The sequence below is a fragment of the Martes martes genome (assembly GCF_963455335.1).
Source record: "Martes martes genome assembly, chromosome: X".
Lineage (NCBI taxonomy): Eukaryota > Metazoa > Chordata > Mammalia > Carnivora > Mustelidae > Martes > Martes martes.
In genome coordinates this window covers 77513400-77537440 of record NC_137897.1, presented here as the reverse complement: position 1 = coordinate 77537440, position 24041 = coordinate 77513400, and the positions used below count along the sequence as shown (strand labels likewise).

General features: G+C 37.4%; 1 protein-coding gene across 3 annotated transcripts in view; it reads left to right on the top strand.

Moving 5' to 3' along the window:
* Nucleotides 1–22409, top strand: part of ZMAT1 (zinc finger matrin-type 1) — a 50449-nt gene extending 28040 nt beyond the window's left edge. Inside the window, exons 3-7 of one of the 3 annotated variants that reach the window (XM_080795825.1) lie at nt 8288–8389; nt 8467–8641; nt 10342–10410; nt 18525–18624; nt 19879–22409. In XM_080795825.1, coding sequence (XP_080651951.1) covers nt 8288–8389; nt 8467–8641; nt 10342–10410; nt 18525–18624; nt 19879–21199 — 1767 coding nt within the window. In that variant the 3' untranslated portion in view covers nt 21200–22409. Of the gene's footprint in view, nt 1–8287; nt 8390–8466; nt 8642–10341; nt 10411–13159; nt 13549–18524; nt 18625–19878 lie in introns of those variants that run through there. The other 2 variants (XM_080795826.1, XM_080795827.1) reach the window with 2 other exon arrangements.
* The last annotated feature ends 1632 nt before the right edge of the window (nt 22410–24041 follow it).

The following is a 24041-nucleotide window of genomic DNA, read 5'->3' as shown; positions in this document are numbered from 1 at the left end:
CAGATATCTTCTCCCATTCCGTAGGTTGCCTTTTTATTGTGTTGATTGTTTCCTTCACTATGCAGAAGCTTTTTTTTTTTAATAAACATATAATGTATTTTTATCCCCAGGGGTACAGGTCTGTGAATCGCCAGGTTTACACATTTCACAGCACTCATCATAGCACATACCGTCCCCAATGTCCATTTCCCCACCACCCTCTCCCGTCCCCCCTCCCCCCAGCAACCCTCAGTCTGTTTTTTGAGATTGAGTCTTTTATGGTTTGTCTCCCTCCCAATCCCATCTTTTCATATTTTCTTTTCCTACCTCCCCCCAACCCCCCTGCATTGCATCTCCACTTCCTCATATCAAAGAGATCATATGATAGTTGTCTTTCTCTGATTGACTTATTTCGCTAAGCATGATACCCTCTAGTTCCATCCACGTCGTCGCAAATGGCAAGATTTCATGTCTTTTGATGGCTGCATAGTATTCCATTGTGTATCTATACCACTTCTTCTTTATCCATTCATCTGTTGATGGACATCTAGGTTCTTTCCACAGTTTGGCTATTGTGGACATTGCTGCTATAAACATTCGGGTGCACGTGCCCCTTCGGAGCACCACGTTTGTATCTTTAGGGTATATACCCAGTAGTGCAATTGCTGGGTCATAGGGTAGCTCTATTTTCAGATTTTGAGGAACCTCCACACTGTTTTCCAGAGTGGTTGCACCAGCTTGCATTCCCACCAGCAGTGTAGGAGGGTTCCTCTCTCTCCGCATCCTCGCCAGCATCTGTCATTTCTTGACTTGTTAATTTTAGCCATTCTGACTGGTGTGAGGTGATATCTCATTGTGGTTTTGATTTGTATTTCCCTGATGCCGAGTGATGTGGAGCATTTTTTCATGTGTCTGTTGGCCATCTGGATGTCTTCTTTGCAGAAATGTCTGTTCATGTCCTCTGCCCATTTCTTGACTGGATTATTTGTTCTTTGGGTATTGAGTTTGATAAGCTCTTTATAGATTTTGGATACTAGCCCTTTATCTGATATGTCGTTTGCAAATATCTTCTCCCATTCTGTCAGTTGTCTTTTGGTTTTGTTAACTGTTTCCTTTGCTGTGCAAAAGCTTTTGATCTTGATGAAATCCCAATAGTTCATTTTTACCCTTGCTTCTGTTGCCTTTGGCGATGTTCCTAGGAAGAAGTTGCTGCGGTTGAGGTCAAAGAGGTTGCTGCCTGCATTCTCCTCAAGGATTTTGATAGATTCCTTTCTCACATTGAGGTCCTTCATCCATTTTGAGTCTATTTTCATGTGTGGTGTAAGGAAATAGTCCAATTTCATTTTTCTGCATGTGGCTGTCCAATTTTCCCAGCACCATTTGTTGAAGAGGCTGTCTTTTTTCCATTGGACATTCTTTCCTGCTTTGTCGAAGATTAGTTGACCGCAGAGTTGAGGGTCTATTTCTGGGCTCTCTATTCTGTTCCATTGATCTATATGTCTGTGTTTGTGCCAGTACCATACTGTCTTGATGATGACAGCTTTGTAATAGAGCTTGAAGTCTGGAATTGTGATGCCACCGACTTTGGCTTTCTTTTTCAATATTCCTTTGGCTATTCGAGGTCTTTTCTGGTTCCATATGAATTTTAGGATTATTTGTTCTATTTCTTTTAAAAAAAAATGGATGGGATTTTGATAGGGATTTCATTAAATGTGTAGATTGCTTTAGGTAGAATAGACATTTTCACAATATTTGTTCTTCCAATCCGTGAGCATGGAATATTTTTCCATTTCTTTGTGTCTTCCTCAATTTCTTTCATGAGGACTTTATAGTTTTCTGAGTATAGATTCTTTGCCTCTTTGGTTAGATTTATTCCTAGGTATCTTATGGTTTTGGGTGCGATTGTAAATGGGACTGACTCCTCAATTTCTCTTTCTTCTGTCTTGTTGTTAGTGTAAAGAAATGCGACTGATTTCTGTGCATTGACTTTATATCCTGACACTTTACTGAATTCCTGTACAAGTTCTAGCAGTTTTGGAGTGGAGGCTTTTGGGTTTTCCACATATAGTATCATATCATCTGCAAAGAGTGATAGTTTGACTTCTTCTTTGCCAATTTGGATGCCTTTAATTTCTTTTTGTTGTCTGATTGCCGAGGCTAGGACTTCTAGTACTATGTTGAACAGCAGTGGTGATAATGGACATCCCTGCCGTGTTCCTGACCTTAGCGGAAAAGCTTTCAGTTTTTTTCCATTGAGAATGATATTTGCGGTGGGTTTTTCATAGATGGCTTTGATAATATTCAGGTATGTGCCTTTTATCCCTACACTTTGAAGAATTTTAATCAGGAAGGGATGCTGCACTTTGTCAAATGCTTTTTCGGCATCTATTGAGAGTATCATATGGTTCTTACTCTTTCTTTTATTAATGTATTGTATCACATTGATGGATTTGCGGATGTTGAACCAACCTTGCAGCCCTGGAATAAATCCCACTTGGTCATGGTGAATAATCCTTTTAATGTACTGTTGGATCCTATTGGCCAGTATTTTGGTGAGAATTTTCGCATCTGTGTTCATCAAGGATATTGGTCTGTAATTCTCTTTTTTGATGGGATCCTTGTCTTGTTTTGGGATCAAGGTGATGCTGGTCTCATAGAATGATTTTGGAAGTTTTCCTTCCATTTCTATTTTTCGGAACAGTTTCAGGAGAATAGGAATTAAGTCTTCTTTAAATGTTTGGTAGAATTCCCCTGGGAAGCAGTCTGGTCCTGGACTTTCGTTTGTTTGGAGATTTTTGATGACTGTTTCAATCTCCTTACCGGTTATGGGTCTGTTCAGGTTATCTATTTCTTCCTGGTTCAGTTGTGGTAGTTTATATGTCTCTAGAAATGTATCCATTTCTTCCAGATTGGCAAATTTGCTGGCGTAGAGTTGCTCGTAGTATGTTCTTATAATTGTTTGTATTTCTTTGGTGTTGGTTGTGATCTCTCCTCTTTCATTCATGATTTTATTTATTTGGGTCCTTTCTCTTTTCTTTTTGATAAGTCTTGCCAGGGGTTTGTCAATCTTATTAATTCTTTCAAAGAACCAGCTCCTAGTTTTGTTGATTTGTTCTATTGTTTTTTTAGTTTCTATTTCGTTGATTTCTGCTCTAATCTTTATGACTTCTCTTCTCCTGCTGGGTTTAGGCTTTCTTTGTTGTTCTCTCTCCAGATCCTTTAGGTGTAGGGTTAGGTTGTGTATTTGAGACCTTTCTTGTTTCTTGAGAAAGGCTTGCACCGCTATATATTTTCCTCTCAGGACTGCCTTTGTTGTGTCCCACAGATTTTGAACTGTTGTGTTTTCATTATCATTTGTTTCCATGAATTTTTTCAATTCTTCTTTAATTTCCTGGTTGACCCATTCATTTTTTAGAAGGATGCTGTTTAGTCTCCATGTATTTGCGTTCTTTCCAAATTTCCTCTTTTGATTGAGTTCTAGCTTCAGAGCATTGTGGTCTGAAAATATACAGGGAATGATCTCAGTCTTTTGGTACCGATTGAGACCTGATTTATGACCCAGGATGTGGTCTATTCTGGAGAATGTTCCATGTGCACTAGAGAAGAATGTATATTCAGTTGCTTTGGGATGGAATGTTCTGAATATATCTGTGATGTCCATCTGGTCCAGTGTGTCATTTAAGGCCTTTATTTCCTTGTTGATCTTTTGCTTAGATGATCTGTCCATTTCAGTGAGGGGAATGTTAAAGTCCCCTGCTATTATTGTATTACTGCCGATGTATTTCTTTGATTTTGTTATTAATTGGTTTATATAGTTGGCTGCTCCCATGTTAGGGGCATAGATATTTAAGATTGTTAGGTCTTCTTGTTGGACAGACCCTTTGAGGATGATATAGTGTCCTTCCTCATCTCTTAATATAGTCTTTGGCTTAAAATCTAATTGATCTGATATAAGGATTGCCACCCCAGCTTTCTTCTGATGTCCATTAGCATGGTACATTGTTTTCCATCCCCTCACTTTAAATCTGGAGGTGTCTTTGGGTCTAAAATGAGTTTCTTGTAGGCAGCATATTGATGGGTTTTGTTTTTTTATCCATTCTGATACCCTGTGTCTTTTGATTGGGCATTTAGCCCATTTACATTCAGGGTAACTATTGAGAGATATGAATTTAGTGCCATTGTATTGCCTGCAAGGTGACTGTTCCTGTATATTGTCTCTGTTTCTTTCTGATCTACTACTTTTAGGGTCTCTCTTTGCTAAGAGGACCCCTCTCAATATTTCCTGTCGAGCTGGTTTGGTGTTTGCAAATTCTTTCAGCTTTTGTTTGTCCTAGAAGCTCTTTATCTCTCCTTCTATTTTCAATGATAGCCTAGCCGGATATAGTATTCTTGGCTGCATGTTTTTCTCGTTTAGTGCTCTGAATATATCATGCCAGTTCTTTCTGGCCTGCCAGGTCTCTGTGGATAGGTCCGCTGCCAATCTAATGTTTTTACCCTTGTATGTTACAGACTTCTTTTCCCGGGCTGCTTTCAGGATTTTCTCTTTGTCGCTAAGACTTGTAAATTTTACTATCAGGTGACGAGGTGTGGACCTATTTTTATTGATTTTGAGGGGCGTTCTTAGCATCTCCTGGAATTTGATGTTTGTTCCCTTTGCCATATTACGGAAATTCTCTCCAATAATTGTCTCCAATATACCTTCTGCTCCCCTCTCTCTTTCTTCTTCTTCTGGAATCCCAATTATTCTAATGTTGTGTCGTCTTATGGTGTCGCTTATCTCTCGAATTCTCTCCTCGTGGTCCAGTATTTGTTTGTCTCTCTTTTGCTCAGCTTCTTTATTCTCTGTCATTTGGTCTTCTATGTCACTAATTCTTTCTTCTGCCTCATTTATCCTAGCAGTGAGAGCTTCCATTTTTGATTGGACCTCATTAATAGCTTTTTTTATTTCAACTTGGTTAGATTTTAGTTCTCTCATTTCTCCAGAAAGGGCTTTTATCTCTCCGGAGAGGGTTTCTCTAATATCTTCTATGCCTTTTTCGAGCCTGGCTAGAACCTTGAGAATTGTCATTCTGAACTCTAGATCTGTCATGTTACCCATGTCTGTATTGATTAGGTCTCCAGCCTTCGGTATGGCCTCTTGTTCTTTTTTTTGAGGTGAGTTTTTCCGCCTTGTCATTTTGTCCAGATAAGATTTGCTTTCTCCTGCTGTGGAATTCCGCTGTTCTTGGTGAGTGAAGTTGGTCTTGGCTGGGTTTTCTTGTTGATCTTCTGGGGGAGGGGCCTGTTGTAGTGATTCTCAAGTGTCTTTGCCGCAGGCGGAATTGCACCGCCCTTGCCAGGGGCCGGGCTAAGTAATCTGCTCAGGTTTGCTTTCGGGAGCTTTTGTTCCCTGAGCACTTTCCGTAGAGTTCCCAAGGGCGGGAGTGAAGATGGCGGCCTCCCAATCTCTCTGCCTGGAGTAGCCGAGAGCTTGGGGTTCTGCTCCTCAGTGTGCCCTCAGAGTAAAGCACCCAACCACCCCGCCTCCCTGGCCTGCGGTCACGCCGGTAGGAAAGCAGTCAATTGCTGGAACCTGGAGAAAAGCGCCCGGACGCTTCTGTCTCCGTGGCCTCCGGCCGCGCTCTGAGCCCACCCAGCCTGCGACCGGCACAAGGTAACCCGGGCTTAGAGCTCGCTCCTGGGCTCTGTCGCTGTAGCCGGCTTCCCCGCTCCAATACCTGCGAGCTCCGTGGCCCTCAGACACCCCCGATCCTTCCGTGACCCCGCGGGACCTGGGGTTATGCTGACCCCGCCTGGGTTTCCCCCTAGTTTAACCTCTGGAGCGATGTCTCCCAGTGGAGCTGACTTTTAAAAGTCCCGATTTTGTGCTCCGTTGCTCCGCCGCTTCCCGGGAGCCGGCCTCTCCCCCCGGGGTCTATCTTCCCGTAGCTTCGGATTCACTTCTCCGCAGGTCCTACCTTTCAGAAAGTGGTCGATTTTCTGTTTCTAGAATTGTTGCTCTTCTTCTCTTTGATTTCCTGTTGGATTTGTAGGTATTCACAATGGTTAGATAAGCTATCTAGCTGATCTCCTGCTACCCGATGTCGTCTCAGCCTGCTACTTCTCCGCCATCTTGACTCCTCCTATGCAGAAGCTTTTTATTTTGATGAAGTCCCAATAGTGTATTTTTGCTTTTGTTTCCCTTGTCTCAGGAGACATATCTAGAAAGAAGTTGCTTCGGCCGATGTCAAAGAGAAGGTTACTGCCTGTGTTCTCCTCTGGAATTTTTATGGTTTCAGTTCTCACATTTAGGTCTTTAATCCATTTTGAACTTATTTTTGTGGATTGTGTAAGAAAGTAGTCCAGTTTCATTCTTTTCCATGTTGCTGTCCAGTGTTCCCAAATGACTCCAACAAAAAATGCTAGAGCTGATAAACGAATTCAGTAAAGTCTCAGGACACATAATCAACATACAGAAATCTGTTACATTTCTATACACCAATAACAGAGCAGCAGGGAGAAGTTAAGGAATCAATCCCATTTACAATTGCACCAAAACCAGTAAGATAGCTAGGAATAAACCTAACCAAAGCAGGGAAAGACCTGTAGTCTGAAAACTATAAAACACTGATGAAAGGAACTAAAGAGGACACAAAGAAATGGAAATGAACCCACAGCTGTAGGGGCAATTAATCTTTGACAAAGAAGTTTTGAGTTTTAAGGATGTTGTGCTTATTAAAATTTCCCTTTGTATTTATATTTAGATGTTTAAACAACCATTTTTTGCACTTATATCATATAGATATGTCCCTTCATTTTCTTCGGATACCTTTAAAAGTTCTGTTTCTCATGTTAAAGTATTTACTCATCTAGTATTGAATTTTGCATATGGAGGAGGGTGTTTATGACAATTTTTCATACAGATAGCCAGATGTCCCAGCACTGTTTATTTCACAGTCCATTCTTTCTACATTGATTTGTGTGGCACTTCTGTCATATACTAAATTTCATATATATATTCTTGAGGCTATTATTCTGTAGCATTGTATTGCTTTGTTTGCCTTTCTATACAGTAGTTTCACCTCATTACTATAGCTTTAAAATAAAGATATGTGGTGGCGAAATTTTATGTGAAAAAAATCATCATAAAGTTAAAAGACAAACCGCATATTGAGTGGTATTTATAACAAGAGATAGGACTATATATAAAAAATGTTATCTCTTTTAAAAAAGAGATCTGAGGGGCGCCTGGGTGGCTCAGTGGGTTAAAGCCTCTGCTTTCGGCTCAGGTCATGATCCCAGGGTCCTGGGATCGAGCCCCGCATCGGGCTCTCTGCTCAGCAGGGAGCCTGCTTCCTCCTCTCTCTCTGCCGCCTGCCTCTCTGCCTACTTGTGATCTCTGTCTGTCAAATAAATAAATAAAATCTGTAAAAAAAAAAAGAGAGATCTGAAAGAAAGATAGCAAAATGTTAACATCTGTTAAAACAGAGTGGTGGGTATGGGCTTCAGCTGTATTATTTCCTGACTTCTCTGCAAGATGGATATATTTCATAATTTTAAATTCTATAGATAGTGATTATATCACAGCATGTGCTCAGGAATACTAGTTTCCCTTCTACCTACATCAACATTTTTGTTATTCTTATTTATTTTGTTACACATTTTTTAGAAATTTTTCTAATATGCTTAACTTAGAAGGTTTAAAATTTTCACACAAAAGAATTTTGAGAGGTAAGCAACACAGAGCTGGTATGACAGTTCCATGACAACAGTTCCATGATATCATCAGGAATGTAGGCATTTTCTGTCTTTCTGTTCTGCTGGACTAGCTTTTGTCCTCAAGATCCCCTATAGTCCCAGATGACTGCTGGAACCGTGATCTTAATTCCAGAAACAGAAGGGAAGAAGGTTGGAAGGGCTCATCCCTCAGCCTGTTAAAGAGATTTCTCAGAACTTCCACCCAATGGTTCAGATTATATCTTATTGGCCATAATCTAGTCACGTGGTTACATTTTGTGGAAAAGGAGGCTGAAACATGTAGTCTTTTAGCTGGGTATATTGCCCAAGACATGTAACTAAGAAGAAGAAATTTGATATTGGAAAGCAACCAGGAGTCTCTGTCAACAACATAAAAGTTATTGATCTTTAAATTGTAGCATTTTCATTATGAGATTCAGAGATTTGAAAAAAGCATGTGAAGATCCTTCATAAACATGGTACAACACCACATATATTACAACTCACAAGTGCTGTCCTCAAATCCAAAGAGGTATAAACTCAGGGTGCTTCTGTTATTGCATAAACAAAGTCATATTATATCTTTTTTCAGAGTGAAAAACATGCTCAAAATGTTAGGTTTTATTTTCAAATGCATGGGGAACAAAATGAAGTGCCTGGTAAGAAAATGAAGATGGATGTTAGGAATTTTCAGGTAAGTGGCCTATATTGATGTCGTAATTCTAAACTTTGAGTTATTAAATCATTTTAACAAGATTGTGCTTATTTCAGGTCCATAGAAGTGAAGTAGCAGACAGAAATAAATTTTGTGATCTCTGCAACATGATATTTAGCTCCCCAATTGTTGCTCAGTCTCACTATGTGGGAAAAGTCCATGCTAAAAAACTGAAGCAATTAATGGAGGAGCATGATCAGGCATCTCCATCAGGATTTCAGCTAGAGATGGGTAAGATTACATTCACCTCTTTAGCTTCAGTACAGGGTCTCCTGATCATTTTTTTCCAACTTCGCTATCCATTTTTTTATTGGAGAGACTTTCATTCTGGAGTAATAACTTGATTCTTCTTCTTCTGCCCAGCTCTTTCTGTGTCTTTGTCATTTAATATGTAGATTATAATTGCTAGCTGAATTTTAAGAAATGTTGTGACCTTTCCCTTTTAGTTTATTAAATACAAATGAAAGCAGGTGATTTGCTATGCTGCTATGAAGAAACAACAGAAAGCAGCGTGGGCTATCCATTTTCTAATCAGATCATAAAATCTTACTTAGCTCCTTCTTCTTTTCCTTGCCATCAATCTCATTTTTTCTTCTTTAGTTCTTCCTAGAACGTTATCTCACATATGTGTTCACACCAGTATTTTCACTATAATATAGTTATGGTGTAGTGTTTTCTGACTATAACTATAAGCAAAAAAAAATTAATAAGTTACAGAATCTCCTTCTACCCTGATAGTTCACTTCATTCCTCTTACAAAGTGCCACCAACATCATCAATCAGTAATGGGTACTTATTTTATACTAGATCGCAAAGACACACAGAACTATAAAACATTGCCTCTTTCCTCCTTCCAGTGATGTTGAGTCACCAGTACATGAGATATCTAACCTAAAGATCTCACTTCTGGCCTAAGGTGGCAGAGTACACCCTGGAAAACTGAACTTGTATTTTGAAAAATTTGTGTGCTAGAATAAAAAATGAGTAGTTTTCTGTAAAAAATAATATACTACATTCTCACTAGTTTCAACACATTAGGAATAAGGCATGCCTAGTATGGAAAATTTACCAACATTAATTTCCAACTCATATGGGAGGCCTCACCCTACCTTAAAACATACTATTTTCTTAATAATGATGAGCACTGGGTGTTATACACATCTAATGAGTCATGGAACACTACATCAAAAACTAATGATGTACTATGCAGTGGCTAACTGAACATAATAAAAAAATAAATAAAAGAATACTGTGAATAATAATATAAAAAATTAAACCAGAATTATTTTTAAACTTATTCTAGTCTCTCTAATTTTTGTTTGTTTGTTTGTCTTCCTATCTTCTAAAGAGGGTTGGAATCAGTATGCCCTACAATAGAAAGCATCTTGTAAAGTCTTGTTTTCAGTCCCCCAAATTCATCAATTTAAGCTCATGTGGGATACTAAATGTAAGAACTCTGAAGTAACTACAATTGTAGAAACATAATTTTATAGACTTAAACAACTGCATAAGTTTTATTTTGATACAAATACCACAAATCTGGACTGAATAGACTTACTGGGGTACTCAAGAAAGACACCAGCTTAGAAGTTGGTACCATCTGTTTTACCCTCACTAATTTTAAGAACCATCCTAAGTTCTCATGATTTCTTTGATTATTCCAATAATTATAATTAGCCAATACCTGATGTTGAATATTCCTTCTTGTACTTATGTTGAAGAAACCTGGTGACAGACTTGTATTCAAATTTCTATTCCCACAGAAAAGTAAATTCTTTTTAACCTTGAGTGCCTTTATCCAACAGCCCTGTGTGGAAAAAAGCCCAAAGATAGCAATTTTCAAAGAATTCTGAATTCCCCTAATACTTTGTAATGAATGCATCTCTAATAACTGAATATATGTTGATTACTTCTCATTACAACTATTTCAGCAGGTGTGCCTCTTACCACTTCTGCAGAATCAACTTTTCTGAAGCCCCTTGCTGTCAAGCCTCCTCCAGGTGGGATTAAAGACAAGACTATGCCTTCCTCTTCCAGCAGTGCTTTGGATTTGAATAATCCAAACAAGTATTGCAAGCTCTGTCCTGCTTCCTTTAATAGTCCATTAATGGCCCAACAGCATTATGTTGGGAAAAAACACAAAAGAAATGAAGCTAGAAAGAAGTTTGTAGACAACATAAGAGAGAAACCTCTTCCAGCAAAATCAGATGCAAATGGTAAACAGTAAAAATATCCCAAAACTCTTTCATAGGAAGTTTATATTTTATAAAACATACTGACTTATGTATATATCAATTTGATGTAGGTTGATAGTACTGATGGTATTATACAATTATAGATGAGTAAGGACTTCAGAGTCCATCTAGTTCTGTCTGTTGGTTTTCTAGAAAATGAGACTCAGAAAAGTTTAGATGACCTTCATTAATTATAGGATCAAATATAGGTATCCCCATGGTTCCATGCTATGTCATAGGTACATAAGGAAGTATTTTTAATTAGTGTTGTGTGCTTATATTATTCAGTCACTAAGTATGGCTTAAGTGTCTCTAGGGTGCTAGGCTAGTCATTGTTGGGAATACAAATGAGGATATACGATTTTCCCTGAAGGAGCAAGGGTATAAACTTGGGTTTATAACACTTCATTGCAAGAGGCTACAGACGTGAATTTTTGTGTACATATTTTTGGTAACTAGAGGAGTGAAACAGCATGGTTCAGAAAACATTCATTGAGGAAGTATATGATTTAGGGTGGTAGAAGTGGGAAGGAGAATTAACAGAAGAGCTAGAAAGAGTGGCAAGAATTCAGGCACAATAAAGATTCTGATCCTGACTGGAATAATCCACTTGCTCTTCTAACCATATTTTTTTTTCATTTTTCCCCCCACAGGCACCTTCTCACTACTAGTGTATTTTATTCCTTTTTCAAATTCTCTCTTCCATCCACTTCTTTTCCTCTACTTGCTGTTATTTTTCAATTCTTTTCTTACTAGAACTTTCTGCTTCATGTGAAAATGTTCATTTCTCCCACCTTGAAGCCCTATTCTTTGTCATATGTAATTCCTTATGTTCTGGTTCTTCTTCTGTGTTTCTGTTTCTTTTCTGTTTTCTTTGGGGGATCTTTCTTTAATGCATTACCTAAATGTAGGTGTTCCTGTGGCTCCATTCTTGACCTTACTCTACAAACATGATCTAAGCTGTTCCCCTGATTTCATCTCTTATCTGTATGCTTATGACCTTTCTGTCAAGCTTTGGATTCATTTCTCCAACTGGCAGCTACTGCTTTACCTGGATACCTCATATCCATTTCAATTCCACTCAGTCACTCAGAATAGAAACCTGTAGTTAACTGTGAATTCCCCAACACTACCTTCTTTACTTTTTATATCTAATGAAACACCAAGCCGTGACTGTTTTATCTGTTCCCTTATCTCCAGCCCTACTCTTCCCATACTAGCTCAGGCCCTCAACATCTTTCCTAGAGCTTTGCTACTCAAAGTGCGGTTTGTGGCCAGCATCATCAGCATCACTTGGGAGCTTGTTAGAAAAAAGAATTTCAGGCCTCACTGCGGACCTACTAAATCAAAAAGTGCATTTTGACAAGATCACTAGGTGATTTGTTCTCACAATAAATTTTGAGAAGCATTGTTCTAGAATATTGCCACAGCCTCCTAACCACTCTCCCTACCATCAGTTTTGTCTCTCCAAATCTACCCTCAATTTAACCATGAGAGTGTTTCACCTAAAGTGCACATCTTTCCATGTCACTCCCTACTTTAAAATCCTCACTTGATTCTCCTTTTTCTGGGGATAAAAATCTAAGCTTCACAGCTCTTTTTCATCTTTCCCTGTATACGTTCTCCAGGCTTATCCCCTGCTACTTCCTGCCATATCTGTATAGGTCAGAACCAACAAACTGCTTATGGTTTCCAGAAACCATTACCCTATTTCTTGTTTCTGTGCCCTTTTTCCTGCTGCCATTTTACCTGAAACATCTCCATGTTCCTCTTCTTTATCTAATTCCTACTCATTCTTTAACATACTACTTCCTGGGAAGCCTTTTCTGTTCCTTCAAGACTTATCTTCTGTGCTTCCTTAACCTGCATGTATAATTTTCTCTCCATGTGTCTTTATCTCCTACTAGAATGTGTAAGGTCTTTGAGGGAAGGGATTTCACCTAACTCTAATGTATTTCCAGTGCTAGCGATAGAAACTGGCACAGAGTAGGCCTCCCTCAATAGCAATTAGTTTAATATAGAATCAATGAACTACTAATCATGATATATTGAGTGCTAACCCTGTGTTTATACTATTTAAGTTTCCTAATTAACGTGATTCAACATATCCCAAAAAGTTACATAGAGATCCATGTTTTTATCTAGGAATTTGAAGAATGTTGATTTAGGCAAAAGTAGAAATAAAAGTGGTAGAGTTTCGGAACACTGAAAAGAAATAAAATGAAAAAAAAAAGTGGTAGAGCTTCTAAAAGTAGTAGATGTTTGGAGAAATGACAAGCTTTAACTTGTTAGGGTATTTTTCCTATTGCTAGGGTGAGGATATCTGAAATAAGTACCTTCTAGTTTAAAGGCCAGCATTAGGTAAAATTGGAACTGAGTCAGCTATGAGAAGTGTGTATAGCCTGGTCACTTCTAAAGGGAGAGTCATGTTAGCATTCTGAAGTTTCAAGGTTATTAGAATAAGGGAAGGATTTTGGTGAAATTTTCATCTGGCCAGGGAGGAAGGCTGACCATTAACATAAAAGAGCTCAAAGAACAAATTTCTAGCCCTGCTTTTGACTGTTCCATTTTAAGAACAGTAAACATTTGAGGATTAAAAAATAGCTGGAGAATTTAAATTAGCTAATGAGAATTTCAAAGAACAGAACAGCAGAAGCCCATATTATAAGCAAGCAAGTGGTAAGACAGAAACAATTTGATATATGACACTTTGACTATTTCATTCATCAACCCATCTTCTCCCTTCTTTCTGTCTCTGCCTTTTTTTCCATCTGTTTTTTATATATGTTCCTACTATACCTAATCTCTGTCTGTCTTCATCATTCTCACTGCTTTCTTCATGTCCCTCATCCAGCCCAGATCTTATTAGCACAGGAATGGCTACCATAACGATATGGAACTAAAGTATGTATGTATTTTTTATTTATTGTATTTGTTTTGTTTATCTTACTAATTTCTAGCTTCATTATTGCACTTAGATGTCTCACCTTCACCTGTAACTCAACATACCTAAAATTGAATTAATAATCTTCTCTAAAACCAACTTAAATTTCCCAAGATCCCTGTCTTTGCCTGTTGTACCACTTCTTAGTTACCTACATTTGAATCTTTGAGGGCATTTACAACTACTTTATTTTCCTCTATCTTGTCCATCAACAAGTCTTATCAAGTCTTATTAGAACTATTTTTCCTTTCCATTACATTTCCACTATCATCATTTCATACTTCAATCCTGTAACAACCTCCTGGAGGGCCTTACATATACCTCATTGTTACTCTCTTATTCTTCAGTAGCAAGATTTCAACCCTGGATCAGTTCCACAGTCCCCATTTTCTACTTTTACATTCAGGATACTGAGTGATGCTGTGGGAAATTATGTAAAGCTAGAGATTGGGTACCTTGATGGAGTCTTGGAATCCAGTCTCTGTGGACTTATCGTCCTGTTTAATCCTTTACCTTTTCCTTCACTTTCCTCTCAGCAATGGTTTTAAAACCCACACCACTGTCCAGGACTCTCTTCCACTCTTCTACGCTTCCCCCTCTCACACCTTTCAGATAAAATTATCTCCCACATTCAATCAGTCACCAAGTTTTGCCAGTTTTTACTTTTTTAGTTTTTCCAGTTTTGATGGTATATTTCACCAATCTCCCTGCTCCTGTCTATCCCTACTGTGTTCTACCTCATGCCCTCCTTATCTCTTGCCTTGTCTAGTTATTTACATACATGTGGTCTCCTTACTTTGAGGCTTGTTCCTCTCAAATTTATCCTCCATATTGCAGCTACAGGAGAGACTTTTCTAAAACACACAGCTGACCATGTCACTTACTGCTTAAAGCATTTCAAGGTTTCCCAATACACAGGATAAAAAGTCTAGGCTCCTTAACATAACACTTACATCTCTCTGACCTGACACCCTTTTGCCTCTCCCATATTGTCCTGTTATATTTTATTCTACAACAATTCCAAATTTTAAGAAGTTCTTATAAACACTTCTATGTTTCTATCATGCTAGTCCATCTCCATACAATACTATTCTCAACTCTTTTCAACGAGATAACTATTGTTCATCCTTCCAACTTAACTAAGGCATCATCTCTTCCAGTAGCCTTCTTCAGACCCCCATACTGTGCTAAGTGCCTCTGCTTCTTTGAGCTCCCATACCCCTTAAGCATACCTCTTACTTTTACCAAACGAGATTGAAATCTTTTATTTATATGTTTCTCACTTGCATTTGTGAGCAACCTGCCCATTTTATTCATCTTGTACCCGTAGAATCTAGCGTGATGCTTGGTGCCACATAGGTGCTTAATGTTTTCTGAACAGATTATTTGAAGTCAACACATCATGCTCAATTCTGTCCCTCCCATATCTGATACTGTTTTCATCCCCTAGAATGCCCTTATCTGCCTTCCTTACAATTCAAATCCTTTTTATCCTCCAAGATCCATCATAACTTCCCTCACTTGTCTGGCTGCTGATATTCTCCCCCTCATAGACTTCACTGTTCATTGAGAGTTGTGCTAATTATAGCCCCTTAAATGAATTAGCCTCCTTGAGACAAAAGATTATATTTTATTCTGCAGTGTCCATCTTAGCACTTTATATGGTAATAAGTACATAGTTTTTTTCATTATTTGCTAATTGTTTATTGAAAGGCAGTGTCATATAGAAGGATAAACATAGATTGAAAGATATGTTTGAAGTCACTTACCCAGTTGTACCTCAGATTCCTCAGGTGTAAAGTGAAAATGAGGCTACTTCACAGGATTTTCAAAGGATGAAATGAAACAGCACAGTACCCATCACAGAATAGGTGCTTAACAAATGTTACCTTTTTTTGAAATGTTTGTTCTCCTGTTGTAATTTTAAAACAGATAAATTAGACTTTTTCTACTTTTCTTCATAAAGTAAATTCACATTAAGCTGCACTTTTCTTTATATGAGGCTCTCAATTGGTTATTTTCCATTTAAGCTATTAGACCAATGGTTCTCACCTTGACTACATGTTAGAATTTATGCAAGGAACTTTTAGAAATCTCAGTGCTCAGGCCATCCCACAAATCAATTAAATTAGAATCCCTAGGACTAGGACCTACACAATCGTGTTTTGTTTTCTGTTTTTTAACTCCCTAACTGATTAGGATATAGAGCTAAGATTGAGAACCACAACAGTAGACTATAAAGATACATACTTCCCCAATCTGTGCTTTGAAAACAAAGATCTCAGTCTGGGGAGTTATAAGATAGAGCTGTGATTAGGAGAAAAATGGCCACCACAGGTGTTTGGTTATGGAAAATTCTAAAAGGTATGAGATTCGAAGAAGCTTGAGTTTCTGAATGAAGTCAGAAATAAGGAATCCTAGCAGAGCTGAGGGCAGCAGAGCTGAACAGGGACAAGGAGCAGACCAAGATGGAAGAATAGAAAGTATAAGAAACAGAATAGATTAAAGAGATTTAGAGTATGCTTACCTTGGTGAGCATTAAGTAATGTGTAAAATTGTTGAATCATTATATTGTTTACCTGGAACTAATGTAACACTATATATTAATTATATTTCAATTAAAAAAGGAAAAGATAAACATAATGGAGGCAGGTTACAGAAGGATTAGACCAGGAATTTTTATCTTGGAGCCAATAAATAGGCTTCATATCTTCACAGAAAGTGTTTATACCATTTTTATATATTATTTTCTGAGATGTCTATTTCTAGAAAAAGATAAAGAATATCAGTGTATGAAAAAGACAAGAGCTAAGGTTATAGTAATCAGACCACAGAGTTCCAGAACTGCCTCTGGACCTTTTATATGTGACCTGCAGCTTCTCTAAACCCATATATTACCTATATTATAATCTTCTGATATAATTTGTAAAAAAACAAAAGAGGAACTGAGGAGAATATTATGTATACTGTATACTTTATAAGCACAAAACAAATATGTAAAACCCCTGAAATCTAATCTGAGTTTATAATCATAATGAAGATCATTGGCTCAATATTAGGTCAGTGGTGCTCAATGGCTGTATAAAAAAATCATCTAAGAATGCTTTCAAAAAGTAAGAAAGCCTGGTTCCACTCCTAGAGATTCTGATTTAAATGGTCTGATGTGGTACTGTAACATGAATATTTTTAGTTTTCCACATGGTTCTAATATGTAGCTAGCATTGAGAACCACTAACCTAGAGGAAATCAGGATTCCTGCTTATCTTGCATAATTTCGGTGCTCTCAAAATGTATGGTGTTGGCCAAGCAAATCTGAATGTTAATTTTTGCACTTGTTAAATAAGGATATTAATAATTTTTTGAAAAGTTTGTTGTGAGCATGCATAGTCCTAGCTTTAGACCTTGACTTTGCAAGAAGTCCAGCATCTTCATGGTAGACAGACCTCAAATCAGAAACTGGCTGGACCACAAACAAACTTGGCAAACACTGATAAATAATCAAAGAACAAGAAAGGCATTCCCTTAGTGTATTTCCCACACATTCTCTAAGAATAATTACCTGAGCTATTGTTAAAATACAAATTCCCTCTCATAGAGACAGTGGATCATGTTCTCCCGGAGAGGGAACTGGGGGTCTATATTTAAGTAATACTCCAAGTAATTCTTAGCAGAGAAGTCTGGGAAACACTGTCATTTAAATTAATACACTGTCATTCTGGTATTGATTTATGGTAGGAAGGGATAAATATTTTTTCAGTCCTCAAGGTTTTTAAAACTTGGATCTGTCACCCAGGTATCCCTTTTTTAGGATCAAATAATATGGGAAACCAAATTAAATCTACAAGTGACTTGGTGAACATGAAATCAGAGCACTGGCAGAGAGGATAGTTATGAGGAATCATTCATTCAGTCTTTGGCATAACCTGCTGAGTTCTCCTGGGCCCACTAGAGTATCTGTCAATTGTAAGCAGACTACTCGTGTTCTTCCAAATTATTCTATTTCTTTCCCCTTGACAATATTCTCAGGTTTCTATGAATGATCTTTGCTTGGACAAAGCCAGTACACTTGATAATGATTAATTTAGCATCCTTTGGATGATTAAATTGCTGTTTGATTTAAAAGATGACCTCTCTTGACCCTAAAATTACTGCAGCCACCAATTTATTGCCTCTTCTTTAGGGTGGGATTATTTCATATTTGGCTTATGAAATTTATTAATTTGCTACTTCTGACCAAAGAGGAAGTGGAAGAATAATGAAGTTAAGAAAATAAAGATTAATTTATTCCCTGCTTTCAATTCTACCTAAGAAGCAGAATAGAAAGGTAGCTGGTATATCTATAGTTCTTTGACTCTTTTGAAGTGGTAACTAGTAGTTTTGTTTTAGAATCTTGCTTTCAGCTTTTATCCTGAGAGTGGGGCTCACTGAACCTCTCTCCTTTCTAAAATCTGTCTGTGGAAATTACTTTTGGTAAACTAATGCACTACAGTGATTTCAGGTAAGAGAGTAAAAATTTGCTTTTTTTTAATCTTTTGGGACTTTTCAGGTTTTTGTTGGGTGGAAAAAGAATTAGGAGCAAGCAGAAAGGTTGGTTAAGGGATTAAGAGGTTGGGCGTACTAAATTTGAAGTACCTGCTGAACTTTGATTAGAAACAATAGGCAGGCAGACAGCAGTTTCTTAAGAAAGAGTCCAAGCCTAGAGAAGCAATGTGATGTAGTGTAAAGAATTCTGGGCTCTAAATTAAGAAGTATGGGCGCCGAGAGGTTATCTCTATTACTAACTGGCTCTGTGACTTTGACCAGGTCGTTTGACCTCTCTGGACCTTATCTTCAAATTGGGAAAGTTCAGTAGATAATCTCAGTAAATTCCTGTCCAGTTCTGTGATTCTAAATGTGTCCACATTGACCTGCTTAACTTGGACTCTCTATTTTTCAGCATTTAGTATGAGAACCTACGTTTGTCATATTTGTAATATCACCTTTACATCTTTAGAAAGGTTCCGGTCCCATATGCAAGGAAGCGAACACCTAATTAAGTAAGTATTTTTTTTACCAAAATGCTCCTGTGACACCAAAGAGCAGGGCTTCTGTCAAGTACCCTTGCATGTATTTTACAAACTTTCCAGGCATTCATTTCCCTATGAGTTGATACTGCTGTAGGTGATGGCATTTGTAGGTGATAGTATTTGATACTGCTAAAAGTGATGGTATTTGAATCCCCTAGGGACTTTCCTAGCCATGATAATATACTGGCAGAACTGGATAATTGGCACCCCTGCTGACCAGACAGCATTGTCCTTTTCTGGAGAAATGCTAAAGGATCATTCTCATTGAGCCATACAAACTCAAATAAGTCTTGGAAGGTTGCTTAATTTCAGGAGATACAGTGATCTGGTCATCATCCTTCTAGCAAGGTACAGTGGTTAAGAACAAAGGTCTTGCTGTTGGACAGATCTGGATTGGAATATCAGATCTGTGTTTCTAACAAGTATATAACTTTGGACAGCTCCAATATGAAGTGGTTATAATGAAATGTTAAAAATATTTGTAAGGTGCCTGGCCTGACATATAATAGGAGCTCAATAAATATTTATTCCATTCTAGTTGATTGTTTTAAGGAGAGGATTAAGTGGACAATTAGGGATTGGATAAGTCAGGTAGCAAGACAGAGGGGCACTTAACTATTGTATTTTTGGTTTGTTGCTTTAAAAATCAGACCATAGTGTTTCTGTTACATTATTTTATTCTGGTAGAAAATATTTCTACTTTGAGTCTGAATTCTTAGGAGGTAAATTGTCTGATTAATCTTCATTTAGACTCTTTTTTAAAAATCTCAGAGTTCCAGAATAAATAGCCACTACATTTATAAATCTATACAAGAAGCTAATTAAAACTTCTAAAACAATGTGACATTCAGATCAGACCATTTGGGGGCATTAAATATTATTGATCCTTTCCCACATATCCCAACATGCCTTACATTTTAAGTACTAAGACAGTAGCAGCTATGTCTACATCTTTGTACCCATCTTCCCTTTTATCTCAGCCCTGAAAATTGTTTTGTGTGTAAAAAATCGTGAGGTACATGGGAAGTATCTGACTGTCCCTGCTTGCTGCTTCTTTTTGGTGTAAAAAATGATGATTTGTTGCTTTTATATTGCAGTAGGTTTTTTAAAATTTGCCTGGGCTTTTGTTGTTTTTGTTTTTCCAAACTAATCTTTTTGAAAGCAAAGAAAATATTCAGAATGAAATAACCTAGTAACAAGAACTTTCTGCTATCTTCTTTGCAGAGAATCCATTGTTACCAATCTAGTGAAGAATTCGAAGACACAAGACTCTTCCCAAGATGAATGTGCAGATTACATCCAAGTGCAGAAAGCCAGAGGACTGGAATCCAAGACTTGTTTCAGAAAGATGGAAGAGGGTTCTTTGGAAACCCGTGGGTACAGGGAAGTAGTTGATTCCAGATCCAGACATAGAATGTTTGAACAAAGACTTCCATGTGAGTCTTTCCACACATACCCAGGATCATACAATATTTCACAAACAGGAGAAAAACAGTTACCTCATTGTTCACCAGCTCATTCAAAGAAGACCTATGACTCTTTCCAAGATGAACTGGAAGATTACATCAAAGTGCAGAAAGCCAGAGGACTAGATCCAAAGATTTGTTTCAGAAAGATAAGAGAGAACTCTGTGGAAACCCATAGGTACAGAGAAGTTGATTCTGGACCCAGACAAAGAATGTTTGAGCAAAGATTTTCACTTGAGACTTCCCAGACCTACCAACAACCGTATAATATTTCACCAGTAGAAAGCCAATTACATCACCGGTTACCAGCTCATTCAAAAAGGACTTATGATTCTTTCCAAGATGAACTTGAAGATTACATCAAAGTGCAGAAAGCCAGAGGATTAGAGCCAAAGACTTGTTTTAGAAAGATTAGTGATAGCTCTACAGAAACCCATAAGTACAAAGAAATGGTTGATTCCAGACCCAAACATAGAATGTTTGAGCAAAAACTCCCATTTGAGGCTTCCCAGACCTATACAGGATCATACAGTATTTCACAAGCAGTAGAAAACCAGTTACCTCATTGCTTACCAACTAATGACAGCAAACAGAGACTAGACTCCATGACCTCTTGTCAACCCATCAGAGACTATTTCTCAGAAAAACCAGTACCCCTTAGCCTTAGTCAGCAAGAAAATAACTCTGGCCCATACAGTGTAGAATCTGAAGTTTACAAGCACCTCTCTTCAGAAAACAGTACCAGTGACCATCAATCAGGTCATAAACGGAGACATCAGAAGAGAAGGAGGCACCTGGAGGAAGGTGAAGAAAGGCCAGAGAAAGAGCAGTCCAAGCATAAGAGGAAAAAGAGTTGTGGGGATACTGATCTAGACAAGGACAAGAGCATCCGACAAAGGAAAAGAGAGGGAGATAAAGTCAGTGTCAGTTCAGGAAAGCTTAAACATCGAAAAAAGAAAAAAAGCCATGGTGTACCTACTGAGAAAGAAGAACGTAAGCGCAAGAAAGAGAAAAAGAAATCTGTTGAAGAAAAGACAGAAGAGGAAATGCTTTGGGATGAATCTATTCTTGGATTTTGAGCTTTTAGTTTTGTTTACCCAAAGATGAATTGAAGAAATATTTAAGAATATGGATTTAGACAAACAGGAACATCTAGTAAAGAAAAGAAGCAGTGGATACAGTCAGTGTGAGTTTAGGAAAGCTTAGTTTTTGTGTGTGTAATTTGAAATTGAATTGAAAGAAGAAACAAGCTTAAACCTACCCTCTGAGAAAGAACGTAAGAAAAACATAAAAACACAACAAGAACAAGAGAAAAGGAAACCTGTTAAAGAAAAGACCAGAGTCAGTGTTTTGGGAGGAGTCTGTTTTAGGAGTTTGAACATTTCATTTTATTTGCCTAAGGATGAATTGAAGAAATCAGTTTAGAAAATGGATTTAGACAAAAAACAAAAACATCCAATGAAGAAGAGAAGAGGTGAATATGGTTATTGTCAATTCAGGAAAGCTTAGTTTGGGGGCAGGGTGTAAAATCTGAAAATGAATTGAAAGAAGAAACAAGCATAAACCTAGCCTCTGAGAAAGAAGAACATACCAACAGAAGAATAGAAAAGAAAAGGAAACCTGTTGAAGAAAGATAGTGCTTTGGGATGAGTCTCCTCTTGGATTTTGAACTGTTTTTAGTTTTGTTCCCTTAAGGTTGAATTGAAGAAATAAGTTGAAGAGCTTGGTTTCATGAAATTGTTATTTGAATTTTCCTAAGTGAACAGTTAACTTTAACCTCTAACAAAAGCCAAGTGAAGTAAAAGTATTCAATATGACTTTTCCTCAAGTTACTTTTCCTCATTTTCTTAAAAGAAAAATTACGTTTCTTACATATAATGTAATTTTGTTTAATGAGGTTGTCCCTACTTCTGTTCATCAAATTACTGTGGAGGTGAATTATTTACCCATGGGAGGTAATTTATTTTAAATGAGAGAACTACCAGACATTACAGAATCCATTCCTTGTTTAGGTTTGTGTTAGTGTTGTTGATATTTTATTGTTGTTGTTGTGTGTTTATTTGTTTCTTGGTTTTCTTCAAGAAAAATATATGAAGCGATTTAGACCGATTTTTTTTGTTAAATCTAATTTGCAGTGTATTTTTGTATTTTCTAAATCTGAAAGTGAAAATGGAAGTCTATAGTTAGTTTAGATGATATATAGTTTTAAAAAGCTCTCAAAAAGTACTGATACAAAATCAGTCTATATTCTGCAAATGTTTATATTATATTAAAGTGTTTTAATTTCTACATATTGTTTTGTGTAACCAATCATTTGCCAGCCAAAGATGATTTTATTTGGGGAATGAGAGGAGAAACAATTATGCATTTTGCACCTCTTAGGAGATCAAAATGTGAGATTGTAATAATTTCACTTATTTCACATCTTGCTTAGTAGAAGCAGGCTTGAGTTCAGTTTTAAGTTAAAAAATTCGACCAACTAAATAACTTGAAACTGAAGAAGGAATAATTTCCTAAGTGGGAGAGGGCTGTGAGAGTATATTATCTTTAAATTGTTTCATCTTGATTATTTTTTTTTACAGTGGTGCTCCCTTTTTTTATGATTAGCACCTCCTGTAAATATTGAACATCACCATGGTACAATAGAAAGAGTAATACTGGGAGTCCAAATCCCAGGATTCTGGTCTCGGTTGTACCATCAAGTTGCCATGTGACTTTGTGGGAATATTATCAGAATCCAACATGGAGTCATCAGGAATAGGAAAAATAGGCTATAGTATTCCCTTGATGTGTTAATCTTATCAAAAAGGTAAATAAATTTAGATGGTAATGTATCTGCATGTAGGCAACACATTTAATAGTCCTTTTTCCTTGAGATTTTGTTGAAATGGTAAATGTGAGCCAAAGCATAATATGATTGATTGAGTTTATACCATGTTGGTATAGTCTGAAAGGGAGTTAGATAGTTCTCAAATTAACTTTTCTTCCACAAGACTTTGGTTGGTATAAGATTATTTGGTGCTACAGTACTACTTCTCTTTTTAACACATCTGGTATAGTGGTGAAAGGAGAGGGGAAAGAACCAGAGCAGAGCAAATAGACTGTGAATTAGCTACACAAATGGCAAGATCTTTTTCTGAATTTGGCAAAAAATGCAGCTCTTTTCCACAGAAAACGCAAGACAAGATTATTGAATTGTAAGCATTTTTAGAATTGGTGGATTATTTTGCAGAAGTCCATTTTTTATGGAAGGGTGGAGGGTAGAAATTCAAAACTATACATCATCAGAATATTCACTAAGACACCAAATTGCTATGATCTTTTCCAAATAACTTAAATAGGTCAGTGATTTATTAAAATTAGCAGCACACAATTTCATCAATATTGTGTAAATCATACAAAATTTTAACATTAAAATCATATAAATTAGGTGGGGTGGCAAGTTGGGAGAGGGAAAAGTGTGTGCTGTTGACTACATTCTTGGGAAAGTTACCAGGGACTTGCTCTAGAAATTGGTTTCAAAAATTTCTAGGACAAAAACCGTTTTGACAAAAATAAAGTTTAGGGGCACCTGGGTGGCTCAGTCGTTGGACCTCTGCCTTTGGCTCAGGTCATGATCTCAGGGTTCTTGGATTGGGCTCCCCGCTCAGTGGAGAGCCTGCTTCTTCCTCTCCCTCTGCCTGCTGCTTCCCCTACCTGTGCGCTCGCTCATGCTCCCTCTCTGTCAAATAAAATAAAATCTTTAAAAAAAAAACTTTATGTTAACTCTATCATAAAATTAGTTTTCTATTAACCAAAAAGTATTTTCTGGTTGAAGCTGGGGACAAAGACCTGGAGTCTGACTTTGGCAAATTTGTTCTGCTCTTCACTTCTGCCTCTGAGCACTGGGAGGTGACAATATAAATCAAGATATTTAAATAT